This window comes from Platichthys flesus, chromosome 17, assembly GCF_949316205.1.
Source record: "Platichthys flesus chromosome 17, fPlaFle2.1, whole genome shotgun sequence".
In the NCBI taxonomy this organism is placed as follows: Eukaryota; Metazoa; Chordata; class Actinopteri; order Pleuronectiformes; family Pleuronectidae; genus Platichthys; species Platichthys flesus.
In genome coordinates, this window is record NC_084961.1 from 11,711,900 (window position 1) to 11,726,554 (window position 14,655).

The window sequence follows — 14,655 nt, forward strand, 5'->3', positions numbered from 1 at the left end:
CTCACCTCATCTTATCTCATCTTATCTTATCTAATCTATAATAAAAAAAACTGCTTGCAAAGCATAAACACCATATGTTGTAGCCCTGTAAGCTTTAATCTGAAATTTGTTTACTCGCGCTAAACATTTCTACTATTCCACCCTGACAATATGTCTCGTGTTGCATTGTTTTTTGTATGCACTACTTTGTACAAACAGCTGTGAGTAGGACTACATCTCCCATGATGCCGTGCAGCTGACGCAGGCAGCGGACGTCCAGGGGAAACCATGACAGTCCGCACAGACGCATGCTCTGAATTCTAGCTGCCGACTCTTCTCCTGCAGTGACCCCGGCGTCTCCGAGGAACAAGCCGGGCTGAGGAGCGTTGTGAGCGGATACTTCTTCGTGGAGCCCGGCGTTGGCGGCTACGTTTGTATTTGGTTTGAATCCTAGCGGGGACAGGAGGAAGTTTCCCCCCGCACACAGCGAACGCCGCTCGGGGGGTTGCCAAACAACAAGCATCATTCAGTGTCAGCCAGCAGCAGCAGCAGCAGTAGCGGTGGTAGCAGCAGCAGCAGCAGCTGGAGATCCCTGTTCTCTCTGCCCTCTGCTCATCCCCGCCTCAGGATCGGTGCTCGAACAACACACCCGGGTACAGTACAGCGTCTGCTTCCCTCATGCCAGCTGCCACACGCACGTATAATGCCCCCATTTTAGCGGAAAGCGCGGTTTGCGTGTAGCCGAGCTAACGTGTCGAGCTAACACGAAATGTTGCTGGAGTTGAGAAACAGTTGCAGCTGAGGTCGAGCAGAGGTTAACATCGATCTTTAAATCGATTTGAACTGGGAGAGTGTCGCGTGGCTCGCTTTGGAGGTGTGTGTGTGTAACTTCACCCAGTGCGAGTCCATGTTTGCAAAGTTGTCAACATTTGGTTAGTGAGTCAAACTGTGTGTGTTTGCAAGTGGACAGTATCCTGTCGTGAACACACAGTAGGGATGGGCAATAAAACGATATAAAGAATATCACCTCAATATAAGAGTCATTGAAAAGTAATATAACCAGTGTTTATTAACTACAATGACAGTGATGAGGTATAATACCTGATAAACCTACCTCAGAATGCTGTTCATCAAATGTTTGTTATTCTCTCTCGACATAAAAGAGTTTAAAGCCTCAATCTTCACTCAGGAGCTCAAATCAATTTTTAAACTTACTATAACAATAATGTGAGATTTACCAGGATAATTAGTGTTACTGACAATATCGTGAATTCTCAGGCATATATATCGCTCAGCCTCCAAACCTTAACTTTCTCCACCTCCACTCCAATCATGTCCTCCCCAGGTGATGGCTGACCTGGTCAATATTTAACCTCTAAATATTTGACATACACTACGTGCCTTATCGCCGTCACTGTCCTCGTCCACTAGTGGAATATTCAGTGCTGTGCCTTTCCACAGAACAATAAGCAGGTCCGCTTTTGTGGTCAGCCATGCGAGTGTAGGACAGGACAGGGTTTGAATATCAAAACTGTTCTGGGTGTTAAGTGTCAGCCATGAGATAACCACCACCTCTTGACTTGCACTTCATGGAAGGCACAGAAAATAGTTCTTAAGGCCTCATCAGCTCCTGCCCTGTGGCTGAGCCATCTTACACTTACCCGTCAACATGGCACTTTGCATGCACTGTGAGTTAAAAGTCTTCAGGCTGAAATATTACCTGTACGTGACTGTGCACGAGGCAGGGTATCATGCACTGTGTGCAGTCGTGTGTCTGTGAGCTAGCTCCTCTCTTTTCACTAGTTTGGTTGTTATCTAATAAATGCAAAGCCCTTTGATGAGTAGTTAAATCAGCTTAGTCAATGTGATGTCTGTATTTTGCATCAGGAGACCGAAAGCCTATTTGATATATTATGCGTCAGGGAGTTTACACTTCACCTGGAGGCAAACCCATTAGTCAGCTGCTTACTGAGCCTAGAAGCTAAAGGTTGCAACACCTGCAGTGGGCGGCGGTGCTGTGTTGATCGACAGGCGGAGGATTTGCATGTTTTTCAGAATATATTTGGCTTTCTGTCTGTTTTCAACTAGGACTTTCTCCTCCCTCGTCCTTTGAATGCAGATACCCAGTAGTGTCCAGGTCACAGGAAGGACGCGTTTGTGTGTGTGTGTGTGTGCACGCACAGACACAGGGAAGCACTTCTAAACAGATTCTGTTACCTTTCCTTTCATAATTTATTCCCTCCGTTATTGTCCCCTCTCAGACCACAATAGGAAGTGACACGACCACACCCAAAAGAGAACGCAGAGAATGAACCTGTTGACAAAATTTTGAAAACTGAGAAATGCCCCCCCCCCCCCCCCCCCCCCCACACACACACACACACACACACTTGGGTTATTTGTCTGTGCAATAACCATCGTGGAGGTGGGATTAGTGGATGAAGGCCGTCTGCCGCTGTGGCTCCGTATCTGGAGCTGTAAACTGGGTCCCAGGAAATCTAAACTGGTAATCAGGTTTCTGGGCTAAGAGGGCTGAAACAGAGTTGTTGATGACTGAGTAGGCTATTGGGAACCATGACCCAAAGTAGCACAGAAATCTATTTGTTATAGTCAGTAAATAGTACAGGAAGTCACTTCGATGATTTCACCAGCTTCCTGCTTGCAGGCGAGGTGCATTTCTGGTGTCAATGTTACATGCAGTGGGGTTTGTGTGTGATTGAAAATATTACATTCATCCCCCCAGAAATCCTCGCAGACATCTTCAATAAAAACCATGATATACAGCCGGGGCCCTTATCAGAGCATGAATTAAAGTAAAAGGGTGATGCAAAATGAAGCTTTGATGGTTTTTATTTTGTTAATATATCTTTAACTACAGGCAACACACATGTTTGTTCCTTGTGGTTGATTTTGTTCTCTCTTCTGTTGGACTCTTTCAACAGTCAACAATGTCTACGGAGCTCCTGCCTGAGAGCCCAGTCTACGTTCCTGATTGTGTTTTTGACATCTTGCAACAACAGCCCCTTACCAAAACCCCCTGACCATCAGTGTCTTTGGGCGTCGGCCTCTCACTGGTTCCACTTCCTGGCATCTGCAGCCGGTCAACGCTCTTTCATCTCTCGACAGCGGGAGGATGCGCTAGTGTCTCGGGACTCCTTTCAACAAGGGAAGCACAGGCCCTGCTGGAGTTAACTGGAGCGAAGCGCTGAATCCCTTACCACCTCTGGCAGTGGAGTTTAACCTCTGACCTCGCACTGGAGAACTACACACTCCATATCACAGTCTTAATCAAAGATAAGAGCTTCAGGCTCAGTGCCAGGCTCCTTTCCCTTTCACCGCTCCCCCCAGTACCATGCTGGGTGCACTCCTGCGCAGGAACATGTCCCAGAAGTTGAGTGTGCTGCTGATGGTGTTCGGCCTGGTGTGGGGCTTCATGCTGCTGCGCTACACTGTGCAGCAGCCTCGACATCAGAGCAGCGCCGAGCTACGCGAGCAGATCCTGGAGCTCAGTCGGCGGTATGTCAAGGTCCTGACGGAGGAGAACCAGAACGCACTGGGCGGACCGCAGGGGACCTCCATGGCTGGTTATGGTAAGTGAGATGAAGTCAGATGTTACCGCTCTCTCTTCTGTACATGAAATGACTTGCTCCCTCCTGAATGAGCATTATCTGTTTCGTATTTGTGAAGGAGATTTTGATTTGTTTTCTCCCGTGCGGTTTTTTCTCTCTTGCTTTTTCTCACACTCACACACAGCTGATCTGAAGAGGACTATAGCTGTGCTGCTGGATGACATCCTGACCCGGCTGGTCAAACTGGAGGGGAAAATCGAATCCGTGGCCAATGCCTCCTCCACAAACACTTCCCACACAGCAGGGGGCGTCCTTGCCTCCAGCCACCCGGGGACGTCCCGCCTCCACCCACACGTCCCTAATAGGCCTCGACCACATCGAGGAGCATAGCTTTGATTGGCTGTTGGAGTTTCTGTTTTTAGCACGTCACTCTTTTCCAGCATATATCACTGATGTAACATCCTCAGGCAAATGAAAAGCAATAGACAGACATACGGACATCCAGAAAAGACTGCTCCTGGGATGCTTATCAGAAATGTTCAGCCACCTCAGAGGGAACACGGAGGACTTTTCCATGCTCTGTCCTAACATATGCTGATATTTATTATTTTTGGTTATCAAGATTATCCATTGCATTTTTATATTTTATTCGCTGATTTTAGTCGGCTTAAAGTCTAGCATCTTTTTCTATAATGCCATAAATGAATCTTGTGACTGTTTAAGAGATGTAAACTCACTCCGATTTAAAAATGGAATCATGAAAAATGTCTTAAATAGCTCCTCTGTTTATATTGTAAAAAGACATTTTACAATACTGCTTCAACGTATCAGAATGCTGAACTAAACAGCACGATAGTTAGGAATGGCAACATTTCACTTATATGCTGCGGCTGTTGCTAAATACTGTGTGAAGAAGATTCTTCTTTCAGCTTACACGTGTGGGGATTGTTAAGGATAATGAAACTGTGTGATTCAGCTGTTTGAGATAATCCAAAGAATGTCATTTGCACTCCATCTGGATGCAGTGTAAATCCGAATATACAAGTGCTGCGAGACAATGCTGGGTTATTGCCGAATACGATCAGACGACGCCCATTTGCCGCTGTGAACACAAGCATGTGTGTGATTCGTTTGAATTCACATGCAAAACAGATTGATTGTACCGCGTGTTCCGTATTTAGCCCTGTAGTGCTCTTAAAATGACCTACTGCTTACACATGTTCAGGGTTCATGTTGCACTGTGACTCTAGATGTTTTCTAAAAATACTTGGCTCATCAACTTTGACTTTAGGTATATTTTCAGTTCTGAAATATTCATTTTTCTAGCTGCCCCCTGAGCGTGGTTTCTAAAGTGCTGACAAACCACAGCTCGCCCTGTATAGCACAGAAGTAGAAAGTCTTTGAAGTGCTCACCATGAGGCTCTTTAACATGATACCTTTGTCCGGCCAGACAAGGAGCAATACTCTCATCGATGATACTTGAGGATTGTATGTGGACGGAATTCTGGATATGAAGAAACTTTAAATTAAAACATAAACTAATTGTCATAATTGCTTCATCTTTTTGCTGCCATATTTAAATGTTAATGGTACGTGTATTTGTTAGCTGTTGTTTTTTTTACCGGTTTGACTTACCCTGAGTTACACTGAGTGATAACACAATTGTTTGCTTCCTACTGAGCTACTGTGCTTCGAGATCGCCTCACTAATAAATTGACCTCATGGATAACAGTTCCCCACCCATTTAAATCCGTTTATTTTAGACCTTAAATTCATTCAGAATAACTTATTTGTGAGATAATTTGAAAGACAAGACGATGCTTCCATTCTAATTTGCTTCTATTCAAATATTCACCCTGTGATTACCTCAGAGGTAACTACCATGTGTCATCAAGGTGAGGGTGTGTGAGAGTGAGTTCACTTCAAGCTTTAATTATTATAATAATGACCTGTATTTCTATAGTGCCTTTCAAGGTACCCAAGGCTACTTAAAAACTTAAGAAACCAAAAAATAAAAGTAGAATGGCACTCTGTAGAGCGCATACCTCAGCCAGAGCCCAAGACTACACTTCAATGGAGTCAAGCCACAGCTAAATATGCCTTATTTTTCCATCAAGATCCATGAATTATTCCCTGGGAAATTGGAGTAAATATCTAGAAATGCCCGTGCAATGTTAAAGACAGTGATATAAAACGTTCTTGGATTCACACCTTTTTCCCGATCTGTTGCTTTTAACGTTATTGTGCTGCCAAACAAATCGTACAGGGGTTAAAACATAAACTTCTTAATAAATAAACAGAAAGTTCTGCTCACCACCCTGAGAAACAGAGGTACTTAACATGAGAATTTACTAGCCATATCTTGGTTTGTCATCAGCAGTTATGGAAAGTATGTACTCGAGAATTTTACGTAAGTACAATTTGCCCTTTTCTTTCGGCTTCTTCTCCACTGCAGTCACCTGACATAGGTCAAATAAAAGAACTCGTCACCCAGCAGGAAATAATTATATATCTAAGAATAAGTTTTTTGTATATAGAGGAGTAAAGGTTTCCTGCAGGAGACTTAAAATGCATTTTTTACTTTCATATATATTGTTCATAGTTGGAGCAGCCATAACGCAGAATGTGGATTCTCAGTGACAAATACTTTAACTTTAAAAACTAAAATATTTTACTCGTAATGGACCGACTCTTTAATAAAGTTTGCTGTGAGACGTTCACGTGCGCCTCGGATTTTGCATTGAGGGGGCGTGGGTGACGAAACGGGAGATGACGTCACTCTCCGCAGCAGATAAACATACAAACCGCCTCACGCGCCATCTTCTAACGACTAAGAAGCCAGAATAAGAAACAGTGTTAAAGCGCGTTGTTGTCTGTCTGTTAGCCACACTGAGCAATGAGTGATATCGAGGATGGAACCTGTGACACACGGGTAAGTAGTAACATCGACCGATACCTACATGTATCTCCATTTTCTGCCTTTTCCTCTTCTCTTCCGTGTGGCTGCCGTAAACACACGTTAGCTTAATGTCAGTCTGAGCTAATGCTAAGTTATTAGCTCAAACGACCATGTTACACGCTTCCGCCTCACGTACGTGAGACGAGCAGGAAAGTGCTGCGTGTTTCCCTCAAGCGGACAATGTTTAATTTAAATATAAGTATTTATCTTATTAGTAATTATTTAACTAAAAGTCAATATTTTACTTGAGCGGTTGTGGCTCTGCTAGCAAGACTGCTTCGACCCAACTCCTTAGACCTAGCATGCGGCTCACTGTTAGCATGATAGCACCAGGGTGAGACCTTGGTATTTTCAAATTATCCCACCTTTACTTGTTTATGAAACGATTAATACTTACCTACGACTTTTGTTATGGCTGCGGCTATTTTTCTATCACTGCAATTGCTGAAACCATTTATTGCACATTTAGCCACCTGGGTTTTTGCTAAGTCTGCTACAATATTATTGGTGTTAGCTGGAGCCCTAAAGCCACTCTTCCTTCCCTGCTTTAATGCTCTGAATTAGCAAACCGAAACACTGCTAAAACCCAATATCTATTAACTTGCAGACCTTTAATTTAAATTGTTTATGAGTTTGCTACTTATTTTTTTAATGTCTGATCTATTTAAATTTAATGTAATTGTACTGCTTTCAGTGTTTCCTTTTTCACTTCATATTCAAGAATTTCTCCTCTTTCCTAAACCTATGATCTTAATTTTATTGAATGTTCTTCTTTCATTAAGGTTATTGATCGTGAAGGATTTGGAAGAGTTTTATCCAAGAATGATGAAGAAAAAATTCAAGATAAACGAAGGCTAATGATGAAAACTTGTACAGAGCAGAACATAGAAGCGGAAAGGGAGGAAATGTGACGGAAGATTGGTGTCAGATAGAAGCGCTTGCAGAGTAATGGCTAAAAATGAAACTGGTGTCAGTTTTGGGAGGAAAAGAGGAAAAACAGACCCCGGAATCAGAAAAAGAGAAAACTGAAAAAAGAAGAACGAAGAAGGATAGAAACCCTGAGAGAAGGGAGTAGCGTGTAAAGAATCTGGAAGAATGAATGTGTCTCTAGGTTAAGTAAATACACTGTTTGTGTCACACATGTCTTTTCTTTAATGTGCTCCCATTCTGTCACATAAAGATGCATGTTTCATTTTCCTTTGGATTCCCAGGTGGACATTGAAATAGACCAGTCATGCACATTTGTTATATATGATTATTAATATGCTACATTATGTGCCAGATAAATATATAGTTACAAATTACAAGATTACTAACCTTTTCCTTCACAGAACATAAGCTGTATATCTGTTAGACAACTTCATGTTTGCAACATTCTCAACAACATCCCACTACACCGTGCTTGATTCTGTGTGTGTGAAAATAAATAAACATGCTTGTCCGTGAGGAAGTTAATTTGATAATGTGGCAATAGGGGTCACGCTCTCCGTCAAAATCGGACGGTGGGAGTCCAGCTCGGGTCAAGTCGGAGAGAAGGTCCGGCTCACCGAACCCATCCCGAGCCTCCAAGCGCTCTGAGTCCAGATCCCACTCTCGCTCAAAATCCAGGTAAAATCTTCCTTAATTTCTCAACTACTTTCAGGGTATTGTAATTGCATCCTATTTCATATTTAAAAAATAATCCTCATTGGGTGCATATCCGCTTCTACCTTACCAATTTCAGGTCTCGTTCTGGGCGGCACTCGAACCGCCGTCATAGCCGTTCACACTCTCGGTCCCATTCCCACCGGAGGAAGTCCCATTCTCGCTCCTACAGTCCTGAACAAAGGCGTAGGAGGAGCCAGAGCGCTTCGCCTGGGTCGAGCAGCCGCCACCAGAATGGCAGCAGGGTGAGTTAGATGATAGGAGTAGCAGAAGACACTTAATATATGCTCCCAAAAAATTATAAGACGTCAGTACTGACATAGCTCTTATTTGTTTTTTTTTTGTAATATGCATATGCTGCATGAACTGTTAGTTGATACAGAATTACTTATGGTCTAAATGTTTTGGGAAAAAATGAAAGCTATCCTTTTAAAGTAAGGAAAAAAAAAAGATATCCCCTACGCATGTGAAACAACAAATATTGGCATTTTACTCAGTATTTTGTGTGATTGATTGATTGAATACTGGTCCAATTGATTGATAGTGCCCTTCTTTCAGTCTGTTTCCCAGGTTAGATTTGACCTGGAAAACAGATACGTGGCTTTTAAAAAGCTTCACAGAAAGTAGATGCAGAATATATTTAGTACTGACTGAAAGATAAGATTCACTTGCACTGAAAAGTGTCTCATTTTACACCGGAGAAGGGGGATGACCGACCCTGCTGCAGCTGAAAGGCAGAGGTCAAGTGATGGCTGCTGAGTAGACTTTAGTATAGTAGCTTCCAACACTGTACCCGGTCTTGCTTGTTTAATATCCTCCATGTCTGAATTATTTATTGAAAAACTGCAGAACTCTTCGTGGTTCTCTGCAGAGCATGTCTCCACCCTTTCTGCCATGGCAGAATGAACAGTTATGGGAGGGGTAGTTGGGAGATGGGAGTTAATTGATAGTGGATGGCATTCTCTCAAACAGATAAAGAAAAAAGAAAAGCAAATGCTGAATAGGTTACTGAATATACTTTTTAGCAACAAGTTTGCCACCGCAAGTGGTTTCAACATGTGGGAAACTGGAATTAAACCTAACCTTGATATGCAATCATTTAGACACCTGATACTTTTAACAATATGATTTGTACGGCTTACTTTAAGAAACTCACTTGCGTGCATTGAAAACGATGTTATCCAGATGGTTTTGTTTTGGATTGTAAAAACAAAAAGGTGTTTACATGATTTCAGTAGTGCATTAAGTCATGTAAGAATAGTTCTTATTGTTTAATTTTTGAGCAAGTGATGATTGTGGTTAATGCTGTGGGAAACAACTTTTACATTACATTTAATAAACCCTGGCATTAACCATCCCCTCTCCTCACTATATCTAAAGAGCCAAGAATTCCCAAAAGAAGCAAGCAATCCCGGCGCTGATGGTGATGTGAGGGTATGTGGATTTTCGGACATGTTTTGGGGAAGAGCGATGTAATGTTGAGTTGGTCAAAGATGCTGCTCCTAATGATGATTATCTGGGGGGGGAAGGAACTCCCTGTGGAAACAAAGTGGAACTTGCTACAGAAAATAATATTACACAGAATTTGGTTTTCTCCCTTTACAGTGAAAAACTCTGAAAAAGCTGATGTATGAAAATAAAGATATATTTTGGGGTTTGCACTGCCTCTGGAAACTTTCTACAGTCTGTCATGTGCATCCAACATTTAAATTTCCATCCTGTGCTTGAATAATCATGCTTTGCATATTGATCAAATTTGATATGATATGCAAAAGGTGAGCAGGATGGATGCAGAATGCCTCGCCACTGACTCTGACCCTTTTTGTTGACTCTTCCAGGCGAACCCTGACCCCAGCAAGTGTTTGGGGGTGTTTGGCTTGAGCCTGTACACCACAGAGCGGGACCTGAAGGAGGTGTTTTCACGACATGGCCCTTTGGCCGGGGTCAACGTTGTGTACGATCAGCGCACGGGTCGCTCTCGTGGCTTCGCCTTCATTTACTACGATAGAATTGAGGATTCCAAAGAGGTACGAGAAATAACATGTGATTCAGCTGGCGGATTAGATTGGATTAGTTCGAGATGAAAACCTCATTTTGCTCATGTTTGCAAATGAAAAGTTGCTCCACCTCAGTTAAAACGACTTGGTTTTGGTTTTCCCTGAATGTGTTTAGGTGTGATTACATATATAAGCCACTAGGTGTCTGCCTTGCCACAAATTCACTCACCTTACAGTCATGCATCTCATACCAAAGGTCAATGTGTGTAATAATGCACTGTAGGTAGGCCTTTGTGAGTTGAGTAATTTTGTTAACATCTTAGCAATGGTGCTAAATCATTGTTCTTGTCCTCCCTTATGTTCTTCAGGCAATGGAGCGAGCCAATGGCATGGAGCTGGACGGGAGGCGCATCAGAGTGGATTATTCCATTACCAAACGTCCCCATACCCCCACACCAGGAATCTACATGGGCCGACCAACTCAGTGAGTCTTACACTAATGTCAGCTTTTTGGTTTATATCACACAATTGTACATTTTAACCTTTGGGGAATAATGGAGGACAGTAAAATATTCTGATGTCGAATTACTCATTTTATTTGTGTATTTCTCTCAAAACAGATTTGTGATCTGTAACCTTCTACTCTGATTTGGACATGATGCTGTGTTTCACAACAGATGAGCTGCCTGAAAGTCAAACCTTGTTTCCCTTATTTCGACAGCAATGGTGGCGAAGGTGGTCGCGACGGGGGTCGCGACGGGGGTCGCGACGGTGGTCGCGACGGGGGTCGCGGTGGCAGCGGCGACGGTGGTCGCAGCGGAGGCGGCGGTAGCAGCGGCAGGAGAGGGAGGGACAGGGACTCTTACAATGATCGTGGATACGAACGCTACGACAGATACGAGGAGTGTGATTACAGGGACAGGTGTGTAATCTATGAGTTCTCAGTGTTCCATTCGTGACTCGAGGCAATGTGTTCATGTTGTCTTTGTGTCTCTGCAGTCGTAGGCGCTCTCCGTCACCGTACTACAGTCGATACAGGTCTCGCTCACGGTCTCGCTCTTACAGCCCACGTAAGTGTGAAGAGAAAATGCAAACAGAAAGCTTGTCTAACTTCAACTATCATCTCCAGACATGGAATCCAACTGTTGCATATTCAAAAATTGTTGTACTAATATGAATTTTATGTCTTCTCTTCGCAGGACGATACTAAGCTGATTATTTCAGTGTTCAGCTTCCCTCCAATACCTGACGGTGTGTGACCCACCAAGGTGTTCTCAGAACTGCATGTCTATATTCACAGAACTCCATTAAGTTCTCAGTTCTTGTTAACATATGCTAGATTTCTTGAGTTTTAGACGTTTTTGATACATCCATATTGAGTGTGAGCAAAGATCGAAGCCACTGTTGGTTACTGTTGCTTTATTCTTCCACTCAAGTTCTTCCTTACTTCATATTTTTCTGCGGCAGTGATTATTTTTTTTATTTTTTGGTCAAGAGGTGATTAAAAGAGATTCACACTTGTCACTATTAACTTTGTTCCTGGTAGGATTTGGAAATAAAATATGGTTTTAGTTAAAAAGAATGGTGACACTTTATTTTACATGCTATAATAAGTCAGTAAATATGAGAATAATTCTGGATATGTACAGTAAAAAACAATACATTTGATAAATCTCATTGCTGCTTGCCTCTATTGGATATGACGGTAAGTAGCAGGTAAAATGGTGCTGTAATATAATGTGATACCTGGCTTTCGGTGCTTTGCTCTCTGCTCACGTTCACTTATTTTGGTTTTTCTTCGAGGATTCATCGTGTCAGTTTCTCCAGAGAGTATTATGTATTGCATTTTAATTGTTTCTTTGTATAGAAATACAAACGTATAAAAAACAAAGTTTGTACGGTGCTTTTCTGATCTAATGCATGAAGTTGAGGTCGGGCTCTGATCGTATATGGGTGGGAATTAAAACTGTACGTTGAGTGGGTGAAGTGGGAAAACAATCAGGGAGACTTTCACAGAATGAGACTAGCGCCAAGATGTTGTGCATGATAAGATTAAGTTCACACAAATCTAAAAGTGGTCAATCAGGAGCCACTCTTTAAAATACCAATGTTTCAGGCTACACGGATGAAAACATGTAAAGGACTTCAGGCTTTTATTGCGCTGCTTCTATTGCGTAAGATACAAAGTTCACATGTAAGGGGAAAAAAGGTTTAGAGTATTCTCTCACTTTAGGTTGACTGTGAGAATACAGAAATGGCAGTAACAATTTTATTGTGCTCACATTTAGGATCGCGGTGCCTTCTAAGGACTATCATTTAGTTCACCTCAACAAAGTCAATACAGGAAAATGTCCTTATTTAAAGTAGCAAACGTGTGATTTACATTAGTACAATGCAACAGAGTAAATCCAGCTATATTCTGTATAGGACACATACATTTAACCAAACCCTGCAGGTTGCATCAGCAGTGAGTCAGTCATTTTCTCTCTCAAATAAATAAGCTTTGGTTAAACATCTTGTGATCCTAAGACTGATAGGCTGATAAGTATATGTGGAGGGTTCTTTATCTATAGACCTTAACCCCAGTACGAAGGCACTCCATTCAAATGGGGTTAATAATCACTGCTGACATGTCGTGGGGCCCCTCAGAGTTATGCCTCCATTCACACTGACTTCAAGATAGGTCCTGCGGCTCCAAGGTAGCCACTAGCTGGAAGGATAAAGGGTCAAAGTATGAGGTCCTTTTCCTTAAAGACGCACAAAGCCACACTCACATGTCTACAGTTTACCTTTCTGCTCATTTTCACCTTTCGATTTTTACATTAAGTTAACTTCACTCGCTCATACACATTGTGCCTGCGTGGGTTTCTGCGATGAAATAAACTAATATTAAATTTATCGTCCCCTGATATGAGGTGTAGTGCAGCTTCCTCTCAGAAGTTTCCACTGCAAAGAAACAGGTGCAAATGCCCAAGGAAATGCTGATTTATGATTGGACGTGAGGTTGCGCCAGTAAACACGCAAATTATCTTTCTCTTTATTGAAATTGCACAATGACACGGGTGTCATGGCCGAGGCTATCAACCAGTGGGTTGACCAGTAGGGGACAGAAAGGGTATTCATACTGCTGAGATCCCCTGCAGTGATAACTCGGCCGTGGAGCTTGGAATCAGATATTCAGAAAGACAGATACATGTACATTGTTGTCCTCTTCAGCGAAAGGACAATATCAGGAACAGTGTCAACTAGTTGCCTGGAGGAAGCATGAAAAGAAAGTCTAATCATTTTAACACTAAGGAACCAAAACACATGCAGTGTGCCCCGATTATAATATATACCACCACCATCTTTTCTCGTTTTCCATTAAATGTATCATCATTTTCCCTGTAGAGGTCAAAGATTTATAAAGCTATGTTGAGCGAACACACCCAAGGTCTGTGAAAGCTGCTGCTTTAACTTTGCGAGCAGAATAAAAGTGGGAGGGCGGGCAGCTAACGTACAGGGCAAGGTCTGAAGGTTAACAGGAAACAGCATGTGCATGTATTCTATATTGTCTGAAAACAGGATGACTGGTGGTGGTGGTGGTGGGGGGGGGATAGAATTCCACAACCCCTGCATTCTTCACGTCTGAGCAATAAACATGTGGGTCCACTTGGAATAACCAGCATTAACATCAGTTTGATATGTGACCAGCACATGCTGTTTATCTTATTTACCAGCCGCAGGTCTTTGTGATGCATTTGTCTGAGTGAAATATCAGCTGAACCTTTTTATCACTATAATTTTGGTTTATCTACAGTTTTTGATATTACTGAACTGAATATGTTTTATGAAAATGCCCTTTTCAGAGGTTAAATTCAAGTTACTCTTAATTTCTGCCCAAATCAGACAAAATAACGCCCCATTACTGGGCCAGCAGTGTGTGTTTATTACTTTTTAATTGTTGGCACATTTGTCCAAACATAATAAAATATTTTATGAGCAACTCTGAAACAATTTGAAGCTTGTAATCCGTGTTATTTTTTATGTACATCTCTTGAGTTTAATACAAGTGACAATCAACAGGCGACAGAAAAGTTAACTCCTCATGTCATAACAACTTTAAAAGGGTTGCTGGTTCAAACCTCCTCTTCTATCCACATTAAATCACTCTGCTTTAATGAAATTGATAACCGTGAGCCTCAAGTGGACAAATAATTACCTCCGGCACTTTCCTTCAAGTCTGTATCAAATAAATAACAGCAACATTTTAAAAGAAACTGCAGAAACCTTTTTTCCACTTGAATAAAGAAAAAAGCCACACGCTCCATTTGAGATTCAACAAATTGTGCACTTTATTTTCACAACAAACACAATCTAATGGCAAAATGTCAAGTGTGAAAACTTGGAAATCACGTTTCTCTCCACTCTTTTCTGTTTAAGGGGCAGAAATGTTCCCAACACAAGTGACACAGTGAAACTAATCAATCAAGGTGCTGAGACCAGTAAACAGCAGCAGCCAGAGGGG

General features: G+C 42.2%; 2 protein-coding genes across 2 annotated transcripts; both read left to right on the top strand.

The window, feature by feature from the left end:
* The first annotated feature begins 238 nt into the window (after positions 1–238).
* Positions 239–5,277, top strand: ccdc126 (coiled-coil domain containing 126). Its single transcript, XM_062410464.1, has 3 exons — positions 239–632; positions 2,922–3,569; positions 3,733–5,277. Exons 2-3 carry the CDS (start codon positions 3,332–3,334, stop codon positions 3,936–3,938), a joined length of 444 nt encoding a protein of 147 aa, XP_062266448.1. The 5' UTR covers positions 239–632; positions 2,922–3,331; the 3' UTR covers positions 3,939–5,277.
* A 1,055-nt stretch (positions 5,278–6,332) lies between these two features.
* On the top strand, positions 6,333–12,039 carry tra2a (transformer 2 alpha homolog). Its single transcript, XM_062409810.1, has 9 exons — positions 6,333–6,480; positions 7,982–8,115; positions 8,231–8,396; positions 9,532–9,585; positions 9,990–10,178; positions 10,517–10,632; positions 10,870–11,070; positions 11,148–11,218; positions 11,348–12,039. Exons 1-9 carry the CDS (start codon positions 6,445–6,447, stop codon positions 11,356–11,358), a joined length of 978 nt encoding a protein of 325 aa, XP_062265794.1. The 5' UTR covers positions 6,333–6,444; the 3' UTR covers positions 11,359–12,039.
* Positions 12,040–14,655: the final 2,616 nt, after the last annotated feature.

Coding starts and splice junctions, on each gene's coding strand:
- ccdc126 (XM_062410464.1), top strand. CDS start 3,332: ATGCTGGGTGCACTCCTGCGCAGGAACATGTCCCAGAAGTTGAGTGTG. Junction 3,570..3,732: donor GACCTCCATGGCTGGTTATG/GTAAGTGAGATG, acceptor ACTCACACACAG/CTGATCTGAAGAGGACTATA.
- tra2a (XM_062409810.1), top strand. CDS start 6,445: ATGAGTGATATCGAGGATGGAACCTGTGACACACGG. Junction 6,481..7,981: donor ATGGAACCTGTGACACACGG/GTAAGTAGTAAC, acceptor ATGTGGCAATAG/GGGTCACGCTCTCCGTCAAA. Junction 10,179..10,516: donor GAATTGAGGATTCCAAAGAG/GTACGAGAAATA, acceptor TATGTTCTTCAG/GCAATGGAGCGAGCCAATGG.